This window comes from Thalassophryne amazonica, chromosome 4, assembly GCF_902500255.1.
Source record: "Thalassophryne amazonica chromosome 4, fThaAma1.1, whole genome shotgun sequence".
In the NCBI taxonomy this organism is placed as follows: domain Eukaryota; kingdom Metazoa; phylum Chordata; class Actinopteri; order Batrachoidiformes; family Batrachoididae; genus Thalassophryne; species Thalassophryne amazonica.
Genome location: NC_047106.1, coordinates 30,765,749 through 30,787,273, shown reverse-complemented (window position 1 = coordinate 30,787,273; position 21,525 = coordinate 30,765,749). Strand labels below are relative to the sequence as shown.

Genomic DNA, 21,525 nt, shown 5'->3' with positions numbered 1-21,525 from the left:
TTTGTTGCATAATTTAGCAATTATGAGTTAGTTTTATGTTAAATCTTATATTACCTCACCATGTCCTGAAGTAAAAAGTGACAACTAAAACAGTGCGGCAGTATTTTTGCCTGATAAAAAGTGTCAAATGTAAATGAAGTCAAATCAAAGTATAATCTTCATGATAGCAGACGTTCCGATCGATTGGTCAGCGTTTGAGTGTTCTTGTCTGGATTGAATCGACGCCTCTTGGTTCGATTCATTGAGGCTACTGAACATGGTGGTGGTGTGGAGCTCCTCAGTACTTTGACGGTGAGGAGCGGGATATTCTTCTTTGTTTGGTGTTGAATATATATATATATATATTTGTCGTTTATGTCACGTATACTCTATGTAGTCTGGACAAAAAGTGGCTGTTGAACTTACAGTGTTCAGTCGAGCGAATAAGTCATGTTAGTTTGACGTTAGTCGCGTTAGCACGGTTAGCCTGTTAGCTGTTTTGTTGCTCTTTTTCTTTCGCGTGTAGATGATCGTCACAGCTGATACAGTGATTAAAATTACTTCACGGCAAACTATCGTATACAAATTACACGGCTGTAAAGTTGCTGTTCCTTCATGACGTTTCAAGTCCTCATAGATGATCTAAAATGGTCTGGCTGGTATTGATGTGCTGCAAGTATCTGTTATAATCGGGATTAATGATCTGATCTGATTTGACGCAGTCGCAATGTAAATGATTAAATAATACTCACATAAATCAAACAGTAGTGCTCAAGATAACAGAAGCATAACTAAACAAAGGTTTACAACTGATGATGGGACATAACTAAACATTACAGGAACTTGAAATACATCTCTGAAACTGAAGCATATGTTCCAATAACTTTATTAAACGTAAATTAAAACTAAATATAACTCTACAACTGAATAATGATACCTGTAGTGCACATGTCTGTTTCATGTCATTAAAAATTGTGATGGACTGAAAGATGTGGCAGAAGAACGCAGTCGTGCTTATTTCAGTTGGGCTCGCATAAGTAATTCAAATAAAAGTGGAAAAGTAAATTGTGTAATCAAATGTCCCAAAAACATAGATGGGACTGAAATGCATCTAAAATTACTGCTGGTGAGTGCCATAAATACGTGTTGTACTTTGTTGAGTACAATTCATTTTCTTCCTAAGTATCTTTAGCTAGATCAGGGGTGGCCAAGTTCAAGACATTTTGCACATGTTAATGTGCATGCTAACTTCTGCTAACTCAAAGCTAACTTTCTGTGGAATTACATTTGTCTCATTAATACTTACAAATGCACAGAGGGTGCTCTGTAAATATTGTTTTTTATGGATTGATTGGTAGAGGGGCTTTGTTGAACATGTTCAAATTGTAGGTAAGACCTCAATAATTAATGAAACAGCTGCAAATAATAAAGAACACAATGCTCATACGGCTGAGGGTATTTTAGCATTGTGTTATATATGTAGATTTTTTTTTTTTTTTTTTTTTGCAGCAGGTGAATTTCATTTTAGAAATTTCAATGTTGAATTTGCCTTATTCTTATTCAACATTGGTTCACCTGAGAGTCATCCACTGTAGTCTTGGCATGTAACAGATTTTGTGATATTGACTTTTTACCCGAGGCCAAAATATGGCCATCGGGTATCAACCCTCTGGGGCCGACACCGTTGTATACTATGGCTAAGACCAAGCTTTACTAAATTATAAATAACTTTTGAATGATATGAGATAGAAACGTCCTTTTTTTTTTTTTTTTTTGCTGACAAGTTAACTCAGCGGACTTTCGAGCCAGCCATCAGCCATCTTTGTACTCCTCATAGAAGCTGTGTGATGACATGTGCAATGTGAGTGTCCAATCGGAATTGGTTCACCGTCACATGGTTTTCCAAAATCCAATCGTAGGGCAGATTTACCTCACAAAGGCCAAAGATTGTTCTCAGGAGTGATATGTTACTAGTTGGCCCGTTTGAATAGCCCCCTGGGTGCTCCAGTGAGTACATACTATTAGTACATACTCAGTGTGCCCTGTGCCATTACGCACAGCGATCAGTGAAAGCAGGAGGAAACGGAGAGCCTCTGATGACAATCTCACGTGCTCAAACAAAGAGTGTGTAACTATCAGGATTGCTCCACTAGTTTGCATGTGAATGTTACTGGATAACTCTGTTGCTTTCTCTGCGTAAAGCACTGTTTACCATATCAGTGGACAACAAAACGTATAGACCATTTTGTAAGTTCCAAAGCAAGTTTGTACCCACCACTGATGAATACATGTGTATGAGAGTGTGTGCATGTGAGAGCACAGAGTGCAGGCGTCTGAAAAATATGATTTGTATATATGATGTAAGCGTGAAAATATAGTGTGAAGATGTTTGAAAAGTGTGAATATGTGTATGTGTGCACGTATGTATGTATGTATATATATGTGTATACATGTGTGTGTGTGTGTGTGTGTATATATGTATATATGATGAGTGTGAGTGTGAACAAAGTGGTATCTTTTGTATATGTCTTTGAATTGATAAAATGTTGAAAGTTTTTATGAATGGTATACTTGAGGGGTGAGGTATTATATGTTTACAGTATCAATAGTCTTTGTGCTAAATGGATTTTTTTTTCATTTACAAATGCTGTTATTTATAGTTAGACATCAACCTGTCCAGGGACTACAGGTGGAAATTTGTATTTTTTGCTATAACCTGGCACAATGCATCTTTCATGTTTTTTTTAGGTCAATGTATTATTGTGCACTGTCCCTGAGAAATAAAATCATACCATACCATACCATATATTGTTCAAAATGTGCATTTGTGTTGTTTGAACCTTTTTGTTGTACAGCCTTTCACACAAGACCTCAAATTACCTTTATAAAGTGGCAAAACAGTTGTTTATTATAGTTTGCTGTATGTTTTGAATAAATATGTGTGGAAAATTATTTTTTGCTTTATTTTTTCTTTGCCTATTTTTGATTGTAAATCTTTATTACACTTATAAAACACAACAAAAACATATATATTCTGAAAGCACAGGTTGTCCTGAAAAAAGAGACGTAAAACTTGATTTTGGGATGCAGGGAGAGCTGTTAACAGTAATAATAAAACATTTATGCCAGGCGAGTCAACTGTCCAAAAAATTCCCTCGGACCCCAGTGGGTTAAGAAGACTTTGTGTCCGTCTGTCTGTCTGTCTGTCTGTCTATCAATCTGTGTTCAGCATAAGTCCAGTCATATTACTGCTAGGGTCTTCAAATTCACTGGATGCATTCTTGGGACACAGACCTTAAACAAGTTCACAGATGGCTAATCTTGACCTATTTTAAGAGGTCAAAAGGTCACATTCTGTTTCCTAGTTTTATTCTCATATTTTAGCGTTGTGTTATATTTAATCTTCTTGAACCAAATAATGTCTTAATGCATATATCCTGTTGCACAGATGGGTATACATTGATATCAACAAAATTGAATTAATTTATTCAGCGCACAGACAAAAATGACAAATTAACCTCACAGCGAGAAAACAAAGAAAACAATCCGACAAGGCGCTCATGTGACTGAAAAGATATTCATTCTATATTGGTTGGTTGTTGCAGCATATAGGAACTCATATGAGGTCAAAGTGCACACTTTTAGAGTTACATCAAAGATGTATTAATCATAGTAATTTATGTATGTTGTCCACTGTTTTAGGCTATAATCAAAAACTCAAAGTTATTGCTTTTGTCCAGGATGTGAGGTATCTCTATTGTTCCAGTATTGACATCCACAGTAGGTCATATAGCACACACAGACTATTTTGCAATCCTAATCATAATCCTGAACTACACATGCAATGGATGTGGCTTCAGATACGAAACTCATATCCCAAGGGTATGAGTTTCAGGGTGTGGGTACAGTACACCCTGAAGTCATTTGAAATTGAATGGTTTCATTTGACTTGTTTCAGTTCCATTCTAGTTTTAGTTGACTAAATATACAACCCCAATTCCAATGAAGTTGGGACGCTATGTGAAATGTAAATAAAAACTGAATACAATGATTTGAAAATCCTCGTTAACCTATAGTCAATTGAATACACCACAAAGACAAGATATGTTCAAACTGATAAACTTTTTTGGTTTTGTGCAAAAATTTTCTCATTTTGAAATGGATGCCTGCAACATGTTTCAAAAAAGTTGGGACGGGGCAGCAAAAGAATGCTCAAAGAACACCTAATTGGAAACAGGTGAGTGTCATGATTGGGTATAAAAGGAGCATCCCCAAAAGGCTCAGCCATTCACAAGCAAAGATGGGGTGAGGATCACCACTTTGTGAACAACTGCGTGAAAAATTAGTCCAGCAGTTTAAGAGCAATGTTTCTCAGTGTTCAATTGCAAGGAATTTAGGGATTCCATCATATACAGTCCATAATATAATCAGAAGATTCAGAGAATCTGGAGAACTTTCTACACGTAAGCAGCAAGGCCGAAAGCCAACATTGAATGCCCATGACCTTTGATCCCTCAGGTGACACTGCATTAAAAACCAACATCATTGTGTAAAGGATATTACTGCGTGGGCTCAGGAACACTTCAGAAAACCATCGTCAGTTAACACAGTTCGTCGCTACATCTACAAGTGCAAGTTAAAACTCTACCATGCAAAGCGAACGCCATACATCAACAACATACAGAAATGCTGCCGCCATCTCTGAGCCAAAGCTCATTTGAAATGGACAGATGCAAAGTGGAAAAGTGTGCTGTGGTCTGATGAGTCCACATTTCAAATTGTTTTTGATAATCACGGATGTCGTGTCCTCCTGACAAAAGAGGAAAAAGACCATCCAGATTGTCACCAGCGCAAAGTTCAAAAGCCAGCATCTGTGATGGTATGGGGGTGTGTTAGTGCCCATGGCATGGGCACCTTACACATCTGTGATGGCACCATCAATGCTGAAAGGTACATCCAGGTTTTGGAGCAACACATGCTGCCATCCAAGCAACATCTTTTTAAGGGACGTCCCTGCTTATTTCAGCAAGACAATGCCAAGCCACATTATGCATGTGTTACAACAGCGTGGCTTCATAGTAAAAGAGTGCAGGTATTAGACTGGCCTGCCTGCAGTCCAGACCTGTCACCCATTGAAAATATGTGTCGCATTATGAAGCGCAAAATACGACAATAAAGACCCCGGATTGCTGAACAACTGAAGTTGAACATCAAGCAAGAATGGGAAAGAATTCCACCTACAAAGGTGATGTAACACAATGGTAAACATACCATTGTCCCAGCTTTTTTGAAACATGTTGCAGGCATCCATTTCAAAATGAGCAAATATTTGCACAAAAACAACAAAGTTTATCAGTTTGAACATTAAATAGCTTGTCTTTCTGCTGTATTTAATTGAATATAGGTTGTGCAGGATTTGCAAATCATTGTATTCTGTTTTTATTTACATTTTACACAACATCCCAGCTTCACTGGAATTGGGGTTGTACAATTTCAGTTTCAGCACACTTAGTTGAAAAAAATAAAACAATTCAGATGACTTAATTATGACTAAAACTAAACCAAAATATGTTGTCAAAATTAACACTGTATAGAGCAGGACTGCTTTACCCGGTGAAGCTCTATCTGCAAGGGTGTTGTCTTCTATGAGCAGAATAGAGATTGCAGAGGCCCATTAGAAACGTGAGCTGTGTTAGGCTATGACCACCTCCTTGCTTTCTCTCCCAGTAGACCGCTGGTGCCCGACCTGCAGCAGAGTTTTCCGAGCAGACACTGGGCCATCAGTGACAGTCGCACTCATCATAAATGGTTCTTTTTAATGTGATGTCCTCTTCAGTGTGTTACTCTGCGTGGTGTTCTTGGTCATGATTGATGACAACAGACAAACAACAACAATACAGAATGATCATTCTGCCCAAGCCTTTCCTTGACAATGGAATTTGAGGGTTTTCACTGCAAGGTCAAGTGCCATACTGAGCTATTTGTGATCTGAAAAAGTACTGTCTGTGCATGACTTCACTGGAGAAATCAAGGCTAAAATTTGAATGGACTCTACTGGGAATTTGTTTTCCCCCATCTGGGGACTATATTGGTGGAGATGCTGTGATAAATGGCAGTGAATGGTCAGGTGTTGGCATGAAAACAATTTGAATAAAGTCTTACTTGCAGAATTGCTATGATTAGTTAGAACAAAACAAAACACAGATGTTCTTAATCACAGGCAGAAAACCATATTTTAAACCAAAGTGAAGAATACACAGTGGAGTGATATTACTATTTGTCCTTCATCTATGTTGGGTTCACCTGATTTCAGTGCACTTTGGCTACATTTGAGGTATGTTTTAATTACATATATAAAATAATGAAGACACTGCTTAATATATAATATTCCATCAATTTTCTATACTCCAATTAAGGGTCACGGGGGGCTAGAGCCTATCCCAGCAGTTAATTATATAATATTGATCAATCTAAATAAGTGTAATATGAGACCGCTTTTCACCATTAAAAACATACATACTTTCTTTTACAAACATTCTATATAGGGTTGCTAATCATGTTGAAATATCTTTGGGCTCTTTGTTTGTGTGTCTTTTATTCCACTTGACAGTGAAACATGGGTCGGCACTTGTCTGACAGTGAAGATGACAGTCGAAGCAGGAGGAAGAAGAAACAGCGGCGCCGGTCTTCTTCCTCTTCCTCTTCCTCCTCCTCATCATCCTCATCCTCTGGCAGCAGGGTGACAAGCAGCCACAGCCGGCGGTCCAGTCGTAGGAGCCGTTCTCGCTCCAGAGACAAGAGGTGAGCTGCTTCTGTACTTACAGGCTGTTTTAAAAGCACATGTAGGGGTGATTCTTAGACTACGGGTACTTATTATGTCCTTTGATCATATTGTATGAAAAACAGAAAAAAGGGGAAATTTCACACTTTTATGGTTATCTTTACAATGAAAGTGTGTTAAAAAATTTGTTCTAGTAGTCTATGATGACTTTTTCACCTTTTTTCAGCATCATTATATGCAAATATTGCCGTTTTGTGCTTGTCCCACACCCAGACTTTTGATCTTCAGAATAAATCAACATATTGATTTATTCTGCCTTACAGAAACCTGGTTACAGCAGGATGAATATGTTAGTTTAAATGAGTCAACACCCCCGAGTCACACTAACTGTCAGAATGCTCGTAGCACGGGCCGGGGCGGAGGATTAGCAGCAATCTTCCATTCCAGCTTATTAATTAATCAAAAACCCAGACAGAGCTTTAATTCATTTGAAAGCTTGACTCTTAGTCTTGTCCATCCAAATTGGAAGTCCCAAAAACCAGTTTTATTTGTTATTATCTATCGTCCACCTGGTCGTTACTGTGAGTTTCTCTGTGAATTTTCAGACCTTTTGTCTGACTTAGTGCTTAGCTCAGATAAGATAATTATAGTGGGCGATTTTAACATCCACACAGATGCTGAGAATGACAGCCTCAACACTGCATTTAATCTATTAATCTATTATTAGACTCTATTGGCTTTGCTCAAAAAGTAAATGAGTCCACCCACCACTTTAATCATATCTTAGATCTTGTTCTGACTTATGGTATGGAAATAGAATCCCTGAAAACTCCCTTCTGTCTGATCATTTCTTAATAACATTTACATTTACTCTGATGGACTACCCAGCAGTGGGGAATAAGTTTCATTACACTAGAAGTCTTTCAGAAAGCGCTGTAACTAGGTTTAAGGATATGATTCCTTCTTTATGTTCTCTAATGCCATATACCAACACAGTGCAGAGTAGCTACCTAAACTCTGTAAGTGAGATAGAGTATCGCGTCAATAGTTTTACATCCTCATTGAAGACAACTTTGGATGCTGTAGCTCCTCTAAAAAAGAGAGCTTTAAATCAGAAGTGCGTGACTCCGTGGTATAACTCACAAACCCGTAGCTTAAAGCAGATAACCCGTAAGTTGGAGAGGAAATGGCGTCTCACTAATTTAGAAGATCTTCACTTAGCCTGGAAAAAGAGTCTGTTGCTCTATAAAAAAGCCCTCCGTAAAGCTAGGACATCTTTCTACTCATCACTAATTGAAGAAAATAAGAACAACCCCAGGTTTCTTTTCAGCACTGTAGCCAGGCTGACAAAGAGTCAGAGCTCTATTGAGCTGAGTATTCCATTAACTTTAACTAGTAATGACTTCATGACTTTCTTTGCTAACAAAATTTTAACTATTAGAGAAAAAATTACTCATAACCATCCCAAAGACGTATCGTTATCTTTGGCTGCTTTCAGTGATGCCGGTATTTGGTTAGACTCTTTCTCTCCGATTGTTCTGTCTGAGTTATTTTCATTAGTTACTTCATCCAAACCATCAACATGTTTATTAGACCCCATTCCTACCAGGCTGCTCAAGGAAGCCCTACCATTATTTAATGCTTCGATCTTAAATATGATCAATCTATCTTTGTTAGTTGGCTATGTACCACAGGCTTTTAAGGTGGCAGTAATTAAACCATTACTTAAAAAGCCATCACTTGACCCAGCTATCTTAGCTAATTATAGGCCAATCTCCAACCTTCCTTTTCTCTCAAAAATTCTTGAAAGGGTAGTTGTAAAACAGCTAACTGATCATCTGCAGAGGAATGGTCTATTTGAAGAGTTTCAGTCAGGTTTTAGAATTCATCATAGTACAGAAACAGCATTAGTGAAGGTTACAAATGATCTTCTTATGGCCTCGGACAGTGGACTCATCTCTGTGCTTGTTCTGTTAGACCTCAGTGCTGCTTTTGATACTGTTGACCATAAAATTTTATTACAGAGATTAGAGCATGCCATAGGTATTAAAGGCACTGCGCTGCGGTGGTTTGAATCATATTTGTCTAATAGATTACAATTTGTTCATGTAAATGGGGAATCTTCTTCACAGACTAACGTTAATTATGGAGTTCTGTTGGGTATTTTCTCCTCCAAACATTTTTAAAACCTTTAACAAGACAAACAGAGTCAAGAAACACCAGTGAGACAGAAAGTCAAATTTTACGCGCGGAGTGCAGTCAGGCTGTACACCAAGGCTACACTAAAGTCTGGCCTGCGCTTCGCTCTTTTTATTAGTGAATCCCTCATCACATAAACAAAAACTTGTCCTAATGGTGGGGGAATGACGCAAGACAAGTTTCTTCCCGTAACATAAACACACACGTCAATAAGTGCAGCTGTAAGCAAAAACAGTTTCTTTCTTTTACTCTTATCGTCGAAGGTCAGCACATCTCGTTCGCAGTTATCAGCTGTTCTGCATCTGCCTGGAACACTAAGCATCACATCATAATCAGTACACTTTATCAGAGCAGAGAGAACTACATTCTACCAGAGCAGAGAACACAAAACATGCATGATAAAATAAAACAGTGTATCTACAGAATAACTCCAACATTCCCCTCTGTTTATCATGCATTCCAACGGTATTACAGCTTCACCTAAAAGTAAACAATTGTTACTAAGCAACCACTTCTTATTCAGATTTTCAGCTGCAATTTTCAGGCACCACAGACTTTAGGTCCATGGGGAACGGATGAATCATGTGCTTATGTTAGTAAGTTTTTGCTACCACCTGTAAATGGTACTCCGGTGTATGATGACATCTATTGGCTTTGTGGTTCCAGACTGTACATGAGTCTCCCACCAAATTGGGGTGGTGTGTGTGCACCTACCCAGGTGACTGACCATACATATGTGGTAGTGCCAAGGCCCTCCACAGAGAAGAATGGCAGCACCAGACGGAGGAGATTGATATACCCAGATGTGTTACCACATGATCACATGTGGGGCTCGGATGTACCAAAGGACCAAAAATTGTGGTCTGTAGGAGATAAAATAGCACATTCATTGTTCCCCTGGATAGGAGTGGGAAAAAATTCATTAATGATTGAAACTCTGAATTATCGATTGGGTCTGTTCATGAATGTAACTAAAAAAAAAAAGTAGCAGCTCAAAACACTGAAATAGATGCTTTACGTACCATGGTGATGCAAAATCGCATGGTTTTAGACTTGCTTACTGGTTCACAGGGAGGAGTTTGTGTTCTGCTGAACACAACATGCTGTACTTTCATCCCAGACTCCATTCATTCAGTGGATATGCAGGACGCATTGGAAGAGCTGAATAAACTTCGTGATGCAATGCATAAAGACACCCTAGCCGTGAACTGGTGGAATCCCTGGTCCTGGTTGACTTCAGGACCATGTTGGCAGTTACTATTGAAAATGGTGACACCAGTTATTATAGTCCTAATTCTGATTGGACTTTGCATGTGTTGTGTGATCCCTTATATCAAAACAATGGTTGGCAAAATGGTGTCAAATACATTTATACAGTGTAATCTGGCCTTCCAACAAACTATGCCAAGATATCAAGCATTGAAACAGTCAGACCTTAGTGGAGAAAACTATAATGACTGTACTGAGAATTATGATGATATTGAAAAGCTCACAACTCCAGTTCAAGCTTGAACTGTTGACGTGATGAGTTAACACACTCTTAGCCTATGAAGCTTTAGCTGAAAATGTAGTAAGACAAGTGGTGTAGTCGAATAATACAGATAAACGGTTCATTTATACCAGTCAGCCGAAGTGGCGTGTGGTGGTGGTGTGGAGATAATAGAATTTTTGACAGATTGCCTAGGAATGTGTCAGGCTACTGTGCTTTAGTGTCCCTACTCCTCCCAGTAAAAGCCATTCCCATTTTAGCCAAGGACTTGTTGACGCACCTAAAGTCTGTGGTGCCTGAAAACTGCAGCTGAAAATCTGAATAAGAAGTGGTTGCTTAGTAACAATTGTTTACTTTTAGGTGAAGCTGTAATACCGTTGGAATGCATGATAAACAGAGGGGAATGTTGGAGTTATTCTGTAGATACACTGTTTTATTTTATCATGCATGTTTTGTGTTCTCTGCTCTAGTAGAATGTAGTTCTCTCTGCTCTGATAAAGTGTACTGGTTATGATGTGATGCTTAGTGTTCCAGGCAGATGCAGAACAGCTGATAACTGCGAACGAGATGTGCTGACCTTCGACGATAAGAGTAAAAGAAAGAAACTGTTTTTGCTTACAGCTGCACTTATTGACGTGTGTGTTTATGTTATGGGAAGAAACTTGTCTTGCGTCATTCCCCCACCCTTAGGACAAGTTTTTGTTTATGTGATGAGGGATTCACTAATAAAAAGTTGTGATTTTTTTTTTTTTAAACAAAATGTAGTTGTCCCACACTATTGCCGTAATTTCCACCACAACACTGTAATGTCCCTTTAAACAGTTTGTATGAAAGATTGTTTGGGTAGTTTCTATGGAGATAAACAGTGACATCAGAGCACATGTATATAGCGCCAAATCACAACAAACAGTTGCCCCAAGGCGCTTTATATTGTAAGGCAATGGTGTGGTGGAAATTACATTTACAAGGCCAATAGTGCCCATAGTTAAAGAATCACCTGTAGATTTTTTCATAGCTGCAAAGACAACATGAATATATTGCATGGCTCGAAATAGTATGTGCATGTGCTCGTTTGTGCACGTATTATTCGAGCGGTGCACGTAATTTTATACTGCACTTGCACTGGTGCAAGTAACTTTATCCAAGTTTTATCAACTATAAGCACCAGTAAAATGAACCAATAAAGGAATAAATAAGGAAAAAAACAATTTCCAGTGTGTTGTCTTCATCTTCCCTGTGTTTTATGACTCAGACACACGGAGCGAGTTGCTGTGCTCCATTTGTTGTGTTCGCAGCGCGCACATGTAAACAAAGAAAAGAAAAAAAACTGGCTGGCTGCGGTTTTTCTCTCTCCCTCTCTCTCTCTCTCTCTCTCTCTCTCTCTCTCTCTCTCTCTCTCTCTCTGCCCTCAAACAATGTCATCATTGTGTTATAAACCAGTCACCATTTGTTTTATTATACATCTCTGTAGTTAATAAAATTATCTTCACAGACGATTAGTTCGCGCGCGCACGTGGAAAAAAAAGTGACTGCCGCTGCGGTCCTTACGGATCCCAGGAGACGTCACTTAAAGTGATATTTTTCTGGCCATGATAATTTGTGCGGACGTTTTCCTTTAATTGAGCACACAATTTAATAAAACATGCTCTCAAATTAATAAAACGTGCGCACGTTTTCCTGGCCGTGATAATGCGTGCGCACGTTTTCCTTTAATCGAGCCCTCGAATTAATAAAACGTGCACACGTTTTCCTTTAATTGAGCCCTCGAATTAATAAAGCGTGCACACGTTTTCCTTTCGTTCAAAATGAACTTCATAATATGACCTAAATTGTCATCCTCATGACGCTTCGACCTCAGCATCCTTTTTAATGTGCTTAAACTCCAGATGATGCCATGCTGGGCAGCTGGAGTTCTCTGTATGTCCTTGTGCGCCCAAACCATGATGATACACCCTAACCAGATCCATTTCTAATGGGGAAATGTATTACACTGTCTCCTGGTTTGTTGACTAATAATCAGCATTTATGTGTCAAGACAATATTGAGTGCATGTTTTACAAATTGTGGCCACGTTTAGTAGATCGTGCCCTTGTTTTACTCAAACAATGATTAAAACGTGCGCACAATATCGTAAAACGTGCGCACAATATAATAAAACATGCGCACATTCTCTCCACATGCAAAACATTTTGCGATGACACTTCCAGGGCTCGGTAGTTCCTTTCTCTCTCTCCCATGAAACTCTGTCATAATTGTGTTATAAACCAGTCACCATTTGTTTTATTATACATCTGTGTAGTTAATAAATAAAATAATCTTCACGGACAATTCGTTCACGCACGCACATGAAAAAAAAACTGAGGGGAGAGCAGCAGCAGTGGCAAACTCTCCCCAGAGAGGAAGAGTCTGACATATCAGAGGAGGAGTTTTAAGGTTGATATAAGACTGACTTTTGGTTGTGCAAGTAATTTTTTTGTTACTAGCACCAGTGCAAGTAGGTTAAAAAATGTATTTCAACCCCTGTATTGGCTCTATTGTGATTATATTTGGTAGTACAGTCAGGTGCATATGGACAGTGACACCATTTTTGTAATTTTACCTCTGTGCACCTCCCAAAATGGAATTGAAATGGAAAAATCAAGATGTGGTTGTAGTGTTGATTTTCATCTTTAATTCAAGGGTATTAAACCCTATCACACAGCCATATTTCCACTACATCCGCAAACGTTGGGTGGACATAGTAAGAACTTACTAACTGATAATAATGTGGTGTGCTCTTCATGAATGTACAGGATGGGGTCTAACTTTGGACATGTTTAAAAATACGTAGTAAGAATGTGGTGTAATCAGGATGCAGTAAGAACTTAATAAACATGTGGTAATGACTGCATTGATGTAACTAGGAATAGGTATTTATCGTATCGACGACATTATTGATTCCGCTTATCCATCCGATTCTTTATCGATTTTCTTATCAATACTTGTTGTGAATTTTCTGTGTAAAAGTAGGCTTTACAGGTTTTCTGTGTCAACAACATTTTATTGAGTCTTAAAGTAAATAAATATGAAATTGGTCACTGGATCTTTGATCTCTGGACATAAATAAAAATTAATAAAATCTGTACATGGTCACTGGATCCTTGATGTACATGATGGATTCTAGATCTCTGGACATAAATAAAAATAAACAAAATCTGTAGTCTTTGTCAAAAGCATTTCCTTTCAGATATTAATGGAGACAAAATTAGCTCCATAGCCCCTGAGCTTAGCTCCTGCAGCCGGCTGTACTGCACATCAACATCAATGTAATTCATAAAGAATGGAGGATGTCTTATTTTGTGAGGGGAAAAAAACTGTTTTGGTCAGTTGTAGTGTGTTGTTTGTATTACACCGTTTGGAAAGAGGTGTCATTTGAATTGAAAAGGTGATTTGCTTTAAAGTTATTAATTCCGACTGAAATTTGTACAGCAGAGAGTCGCACAGCGTTTGGAGTTGTGTGCTTAGTCCCACAAAAAAAGGAACGGAATGGAGGGCGATTAACGATTCTTAAAATAAACCAGTTTTCAATACCCATCCCTGTTAACAACTTCATTAAAACTAGTAGGGGCTTCACTGACGGAGTACAAATGTAGTATGGACAGGCTGTTCTTGCAGTAGTGTTTGGCTTTGTGAAATGTTCTTTGCACTGTCCATGGTACTGAAACAGCCAAATAAAACAAACAAAAAAAATTCTCTTCCTTCCTCATACAAATCAAGGTTCACTTCAAATCACACGCCACTCATATATGCATGTGTGTTTAAACACAGATGAGAATGTTGGGCAGGAGAACTATTTTTCTGACTATAGTTTAGTCTTGAACCTACATGTGGACACAAGAAAACTTGCAGAACAAATTAAAAAAGTGCAGCACATGGTGCAGTATTGATAAAGACAAGAGAGATGGATGGTTCTCAGCAGGGTTTTTTCTCAGTGTAATGGGATGGAAAAATCACCTTAAAAAGCTGGGGGTTCAGGGGATGTCTGGTGTCCAGACAGAAGAAGAGAACATTTCTGTGTTTCAAAATGTGAGGAAAGTGCTTCCAAAAATGCCACCAATTTGAAGTTGAAGCTGCAGAGGAGACCTTCATCTGGTTAAATATGCTGAAAGTCCAGCTCACCTGTTGTGTGCAAACTCACACCTGCTGCTACGCTTCTAGATTAAACAAAGGCTCTTAAAACAGTAGCTATTTTATTATTTAAAAAAACATTTTCCTTATTTTAACATTAAATGAAGGAATCAATCATCATGGTTTTAATTTACAGACAAACATCAAAGATTTCTAAAGAATCTTCTTTTTTGTTTTACTTAAAACTATTTTAATTACAAGTTATTTAATGTAAGAAAAAACACGTAAGGATTTTCTGTAATAAACTGCTGTGTATAAATTAGCAGTTCTGATGTTCCTGGCACACATCTACACTGTTCTGTATTTTGGCCTGATGCCTTGTTTCTTTTGGCTTTAATGTAAGGCTGTAACAAAGATTAAAAAAAAAAACTGGCTTTACTTCACACAATTTGGTGCTCAAAATGCAGGCAATGGTGTTTCAGAGTGTTATAAATTTAAAAATCTAGCGGGGGAAGCTGACCCGGTCTCTTCTGTCCTGCAGCACTCGGCAAGCGGCTTGCTGTGAGGAGAACTTTAGCGGCTAGAAGAGAACTTTCCCCCCAGCGCTCGGTGCGAGGCACACTGCAGGATTCAGAATTTTAGTGGCTGTATGAGAACGTTTCCCTCAAGAACTTTTCCCATACATGCAATGATCCACGCCAGAGAACCTTTGTGCGCTGTCCCATGGAAAATGCACGTCATGAGGAATGGAAAAAAAAAAACTGTGGCGTGAAACGGTGGGCGATCTTCTTTTCTTGCCCGCAATAACAGACAATAGTCCGGTCACGGGTTTCATCAGCAGAAAAGTGAGTCACGATTGACATCTTTAAATGGGTTTGACTGAGGTTGATGAAAACAAAAAAGGAACATTTCTGTAGGTTTATTCTGGACCCACTGCAGGTCCACAATCAGTAATGATCATTTGTGATCATCAGAAATGATTATTTTTTCGTTACACGCCCTTGGAAACAGCGTAACGGCTCAACTGCAGCGTTTTTTTTTCATGCAGCAGCGTAATGGGCCATTACGCTGTTCTAATGCTGGTGCGAACCCTGAGATGAAGTGAGAATGTGGTACGCATGTAGTGCAATGTAATTTGTAGTAAGTATGTTGAAATAACAAATTGGATGTGGTATGCGCGGTCATGCATGTGGGAATATGTTTGACGCTGTGAGAACATGGCTGGGATATAATCATGACAAAGTATGTCTTTGAAAATGGCACATTTCCATTTTGACCACATCCCTGCTGTCTCCATCAAAATTTTCAGGATGCAGTGCAGTCTTCATGGTCTTTGTCTCAGTGTGACAGGGCTCTTAACAAAAATATCACATTAACCATTTTGGAATTACAGCCATTTTTATACACCATCCCTCCATTTTTGGAGGCCAACTTGTACAACCCCAATTCCAATGAAGTTGGGATGTTGTGTGAAATGTAAATAAAAACAGAATACAAATTTGCAAATCTTCTTCAACCTATATTCAATTGAATACACCACAAAAACAAGATATTTAATGTTCAAACTGATAAACTTTATTGTTTTTGTGCAAATATTTGCTCATTTTGAAATGGAAGCCTGCAACACATTTCAAAAAAGCTGGGACAGTGGTATGTTTACCACTGTGTTAGATCACCTTTCCTTCTAACAACACTCAAGCGTTTGGGAACTGAGGACACTAATTGTGAGTGTCATGATTGGGTATAAAAGGAGCATCCCCAAAAGGCTCAGCCGTTCCCAAGCAAAGATGGGGTGAGGATCACCAATTTGTGAACAACGGCGTGAAAAACTAGTCCAGCAGTTTAAGAACAGTGTTTCTCAACATTCAATTGCAAGGAATTTATTGATTCCATCATCTGCAGACCATAATATAATCAGAAGATTCAGAGAATCTGGAGAACCTTCTACACGTAAGTGGTAAGGCTGAAAATCAACATTGAATGCCCGTGACTTTCAATCCCTCAGGCGGCACTGCATTAAAACTGACATCACTGTGTAGGGATCTTACCGCGTGGGCTCAGGAACACTTCAGAAAACCATTGTGAGTTAACACAGTTCATCGCTGCATCTACAAGTGCAAATTAAAACTCTACCATGCAAAGTGAAAGCCATACATCAACAACATCCAGAAACGGCGCTGCCTTCTCTGGGCCAGAGCTCATTTGAAATGGACAGACGCAAAGTGGAAAAGTGTGCTGTGGTCTGATGAGTCCACATTTCAAATTGTTTTTGAAAATCAGGACGTCGTGTCCTCTGGACAAAAGAGGAAAAAGACCATCCAGATTGTTACCGGCGCAAAGTCCAAAATCCAGCATCTGTGATGGTATGGGGGTGTGTTAGTGCCCATGGCATGGGCAACTTACACATCTGTGATGGCACCGTCAATGCTGAAAGGTACATCCAGGTTTTGGCGCAACACATGCTGCCATCCAATCAACGTCTTTTTCAGGGACGTCCCTGCTTATTTCAACAAGACAATGCCAAGCCACATTCTGCACGTGTTACAACAGCTTGGCTTTGTAGTAAAAGAGTGTGGGTACTAGACTGGCCTGCCTGCAGTCCAGACCTGTCACCCATTGAAAATGTGTAGCGCATTAAGAAGCACAAAGTACAACAATGGAGACCCTGGGCTGTTGAACAATTGAAGTCGTACATCAAGCAAGAATAGGAAAGAATTCCACCTACAAAGCTTCAACAGTTAGTGTCCTCAGTTCCCAAACACTTATTGAGTGTTGTTTAGAAGGAAAAGTGAGGTAAACATACCACTGTCCCAGCTTTTTTGAAACTTGTTGCTGGCATCCATTTCAAAATGAGTCAAAATTTGCACAAAAACAATAAAGTTTATCAGTTTGAACATTAAATATCTTGTCTTTGTGGTGTATTCAATTGAATATAGGTTGAAGAGGATTTGCAAATCATTGTATTCCGTTTTTATTTACATTTTACACAACGTTACAACTTCATTGGAATTGTACAAACTATATGAGATTACCAGTACAAGTCATCGTTTTCTTTAGATATGTTAGAGGATGGACATATGAACAGTTCTAAGTCACTTGAACACGTCTTGGAGAAATACCTACAGTATGGTTCTGTATTGTAAATCTGTCAGGTGTAGGCAGTTCTTAAAATCTGAGTGACCATGCAAGAAGGAAAGTATGGAAGGAATTTGCATTGCACAGTGTCACTGAACACACAGAAATGAAAGATTCCATCTTTTTTCAGGAGGTGGGTCATGGAGGGGGAAGTTTGACTTATATGTTGATTGTTCAATAATCGGCTTGCAGTGAATGTTTGTGTGCACTGAAATTGACGTGGCTCGTCTTTAGTCTTCTCAGGATGTCGTCTTTTAGATAACACAAACTAATTGCAAGTGATATGCTAGAAAAGGACACAACACTTTAGAATAATTCAGCCTTAAGCAAGATAAAATGCACAGAGTTTTTAAGTTTATTTAAGCCTTCGACACAGAGCTTAGACAAACTGAGTCCTCTAGAGAGACTGAATATGACAACCGCGCTCATCTATTTATTGGAGACCCGCGGGCATCGCTCCTCCTTCGACTTTTTTATTTATTTCATTCCCAAGATATGGTTTTTTATTGGAAGCGTCCTCTAGTGAACCCTAAGCAGGTGTTAGGCCATTATTTCAATGTGACAAACGGTCCCATTAAAACGTGAAGGATTTACAACTGATTTTTTTTAAAAGACCTTCAGCCACAGGTGCAGCTGGCCTGGGGCCCCCCCCGCACGTGGCCTCAGCCACAGGTGCAGCTGGCCTGAGGCCCCCGCACGTGGCCTCAGCCACAGGTGCAGCTGGCCTGAGGCCCCTGCACGTGGCCTGCGGGAAAGCACCTAAAAGGCCTTGGAAAGCCCCTGACAGACTGAATGACTAATAGAGCCCTTTTTTGTGTTGAACACCTGGTAGTTCAACCAGAGGACATACAGTTCGGATCAGGACACTTGATAGTTCATCATAGTTCAAATAAGGACCTAAAAATTCTTCTACAGTCCCTCCTCTGGGACTCGAAAGAGTCCCATTACATCAACTATACTCTTGGGTCCGACAAGACATCCTCATTTGTGCATTGCAATAAAAAAGAAAAACACATCACTCGAATTACTGATAACTCTGGTGCGGATATGAATATCAGTGATACTTCACACGGTAAATATATTGAAGTGCAGGTGAACCTACATACTAAGGCACAAGGTGATCAATTAGCTGGATTATATCAACGCAAGGTGACATTCAAACATTGAGTTTTGGTGTAATTCAAGGCACTTAAAATGGCCACATAAAACAAGTTACAGCAACTTCTTAATCATGGCAAAGTAAAGGCTTCACATTGACATCAGTGCAACCAATCATCTTCTGGCATCTATTGTCTCACTCAACCAGAGGCTCCAACCCATTATACTTGGTTCTACATATTATTTTGTTAAAGCGTCCCACATTTATTATTTAAATGCATCAAATAACCCCTACGTTACCACTATTTAGTCAACCAATCAAGAAACTATTCTAAGGTTAGCGCAGCTATGTCTAGTTAAATGATAAAACACAATAAATGGTTTCCCTTCATGTCCGTCCTTAAGTCATTTGCCTTAGTCAATCATATAATGGTTTTCATTATAGGCCATTTCTCAACATTTTCCACTTTGTTTTTCTTCTTTTTCAGCTTGTTTTCTAATGCCCTTTTTGGCCAGACGCCAAATTTAGGCGATGCATGTCTCTTGAGGCATGCTATAATTTAAGAAAAAGGGGTCCCTATGGTGCATCTTTACTACTAAATCTACAAACACGCCGTGTAAGGGTCCCCTTTTTATAACTTTGCAATGTGATATCTATGTGTACGCATTTAGCTTTATCTGTGTTACGCAGATGATGGTAAGGACAGACATTTACCCGACCTTCGTTACTAACATATATCCTTCTTTGTTTTTATTTACACTCAGATTTCTGAAACCAGTCCGCAATTCAAACTCAAGAACCAAGATCATAGTCCGTTTTCAGTGCCATTACGTCAGTCTGCGCTCCTCAGCATTTACTCAGCGTCTGAAGTTTTGGGAGAAGTTGGGCAATATGGGGAGGTTGGCCTTTCAGGGGTAGTGGGGGAAGGATCAGGAATTCTGGCTTTCAGACAGTCGTGCAGTTCTCTGATGGATCTTTCCATCTCCTTGTGCTGCTTGGCCAGGTTGTACAGGGCCCCCAGAGAATTCTTGCCCACATTCAGGGTGGTGGTGGCCAGCCCTAGATGTTCCCTCTCCATATGCTCCGTCATGCTGGCTAGCATGTCCATACTAGACTGAAGACCACACAGTTGAGTATGGAGGCCCTCCTGAGCACAAGAGATGTTGGCATTGTCACGGTGTATCCTTAACAGGTATGCAGCTGTCTGACTCAGTTGTGGCATGATTTCCTCAAATAGCCCATGGGGAATGTGATTTGTGAGGGGCAGGAGCTGCTCCAAGGTTTTTGGAACAGACTCTTGTGGAAGACGAAGCTCTTGAACCAAGATTGCCATGTCCAGTGGGGTGACCATGACCAGATTAAGGTTGTGCAGTCCAGGGGACAGGAAGTACAAGGGGGAAGGCATTTCGTGTGTGGGGGGAGTATTGTTGATGTCGCACAGGCAAGTGGTTGGGACACTCTGGGCATTTAGCAGCCTGTACAAAGCTCCCCTCTGTCCTGGTGGGTGAGTTCAGCTAAGGTCTACCCCTGCTGATCCTCCTCCAGAGGCACTGGGCTGATCAGAATATCTCTCCTGCCTTGGGGGTGGAAAGCTGGGGACAGGTCCTAGCAGTGAATTGGGTCTAGGATGCACTCGGGCAGTTGCTGCATATGGCCGACCTTGGCTGCCTCCCCTGGAGGGTATCGTTGCCACTGGCACATGTGACTGTCTCCATGGCATCTGCGGAAGGGGTGTGTTCCTGAGTCCAAAGGGTCCTTCAGGTGATGGTGGAGTCCTCGGGCCGACTCTTGCTGCAGGCAGATTCTGTGAAGCCGTCATCGCCAGGTGCTGGAACGATGAAGATCCTTCTGTTACCAACTGGTTTAGCTGCTGGATGGATGGCGGCTGTGGCGACCAATCATGTCTCGACCATCCCTCCTGTATATCCTCTTCTCCAAACAAGTTCTGAGAGTCCAATCAGACTTGATAGAGGCAGATCAGGCATAGGTCCCTGATCAGGGGAGTCTGGTCTCTCAGCCATACTCCTGTGTCCTAGTAATATACATATACATTCATTATTACAGCTCCATGTCATTCTTTCAGATATTGTCTATCCTATCCCTCATTTTTGTGGGTGCATGTGTGTGAATGTAAATGTGCGTGCATGTCTTCTTCCTCGTCTACAATATCACCAAGCACGGTCCATCCCAGTCCTCCCTATCTGGGGTGTACGCCACAATATTAGGTAGCTGGGGGCTGTCGGGGAGGATAATTGGTATTTCATCCATTTCCATATATTCTGGTTCTCTGTCTGTTTCGTTTGTGCTTTCTTCCAGGGCTCGGATGGCTAACAGTGGGAGCTGTCCTACTGTGGATGAAATCAATTTATTGACCAGAAATTTTATCAAGGGAATGCCACAACATATTACCAGCAAGACCGCCACCCCTGTTAGTGCCAAGATTACACCTATCTGATATAACCAGTCTTTCCATGATATCCACCCTCTCCTTAGAGTCCCAAACAGTGAAAATAGTGGGCCAATATTCATTCCATTCCCTACAATGTATCCAGAATCGTCAGTTTCATTTCTCCCTCCTATGGAGTTACTTAACAGTTCCTGTTGCATCTCTTCAAGTGTGATTAAGAGCTCTGTCAAATTTCCGTCTTCCCCTGTACGTATGGGAATAGCTGTGCAACATTCGGTGGCTTTGATCATAATACAAACTCCTTGTTCATCAGCCATCATCATCTCGAT

At 39.9% G+C, this 21,525-nt stretch overlaps 1 protein-coding gene across 2 annotated transcripts in view; it reads left to right on the top strand.

Annotated features, from left to right (window-relative positions):
• The first annotated feature begins 215 nt into the window (after nt 1–215).
• Nucleotides 216–21,525, top strand: part of rsrc1 (arginine/serine-rich coiled-coil 1) — a 324,374-nt gene continuing 303,064 nt past the window's right edge. The window contains exons 1-2 of one of the 2 annotated variants that reach the window (XM_034169326.1): nt 216–291; nt 6,590–6,780. In XM_034169326.1, coding sequence (XP_034025217.1) covers nt 6,596–6,780 — 185 coding nt within the window. In that variant the 5' untranslated portion in view covers nt 216–291; nt 6,590–6,595. Of the gene's footprint in view, nt 292–6,577; nt 6,781–21,525 lie in introns of both variants that reach the window. The other variant, XM_034169327.1, reaches the window with a different exon arrangement.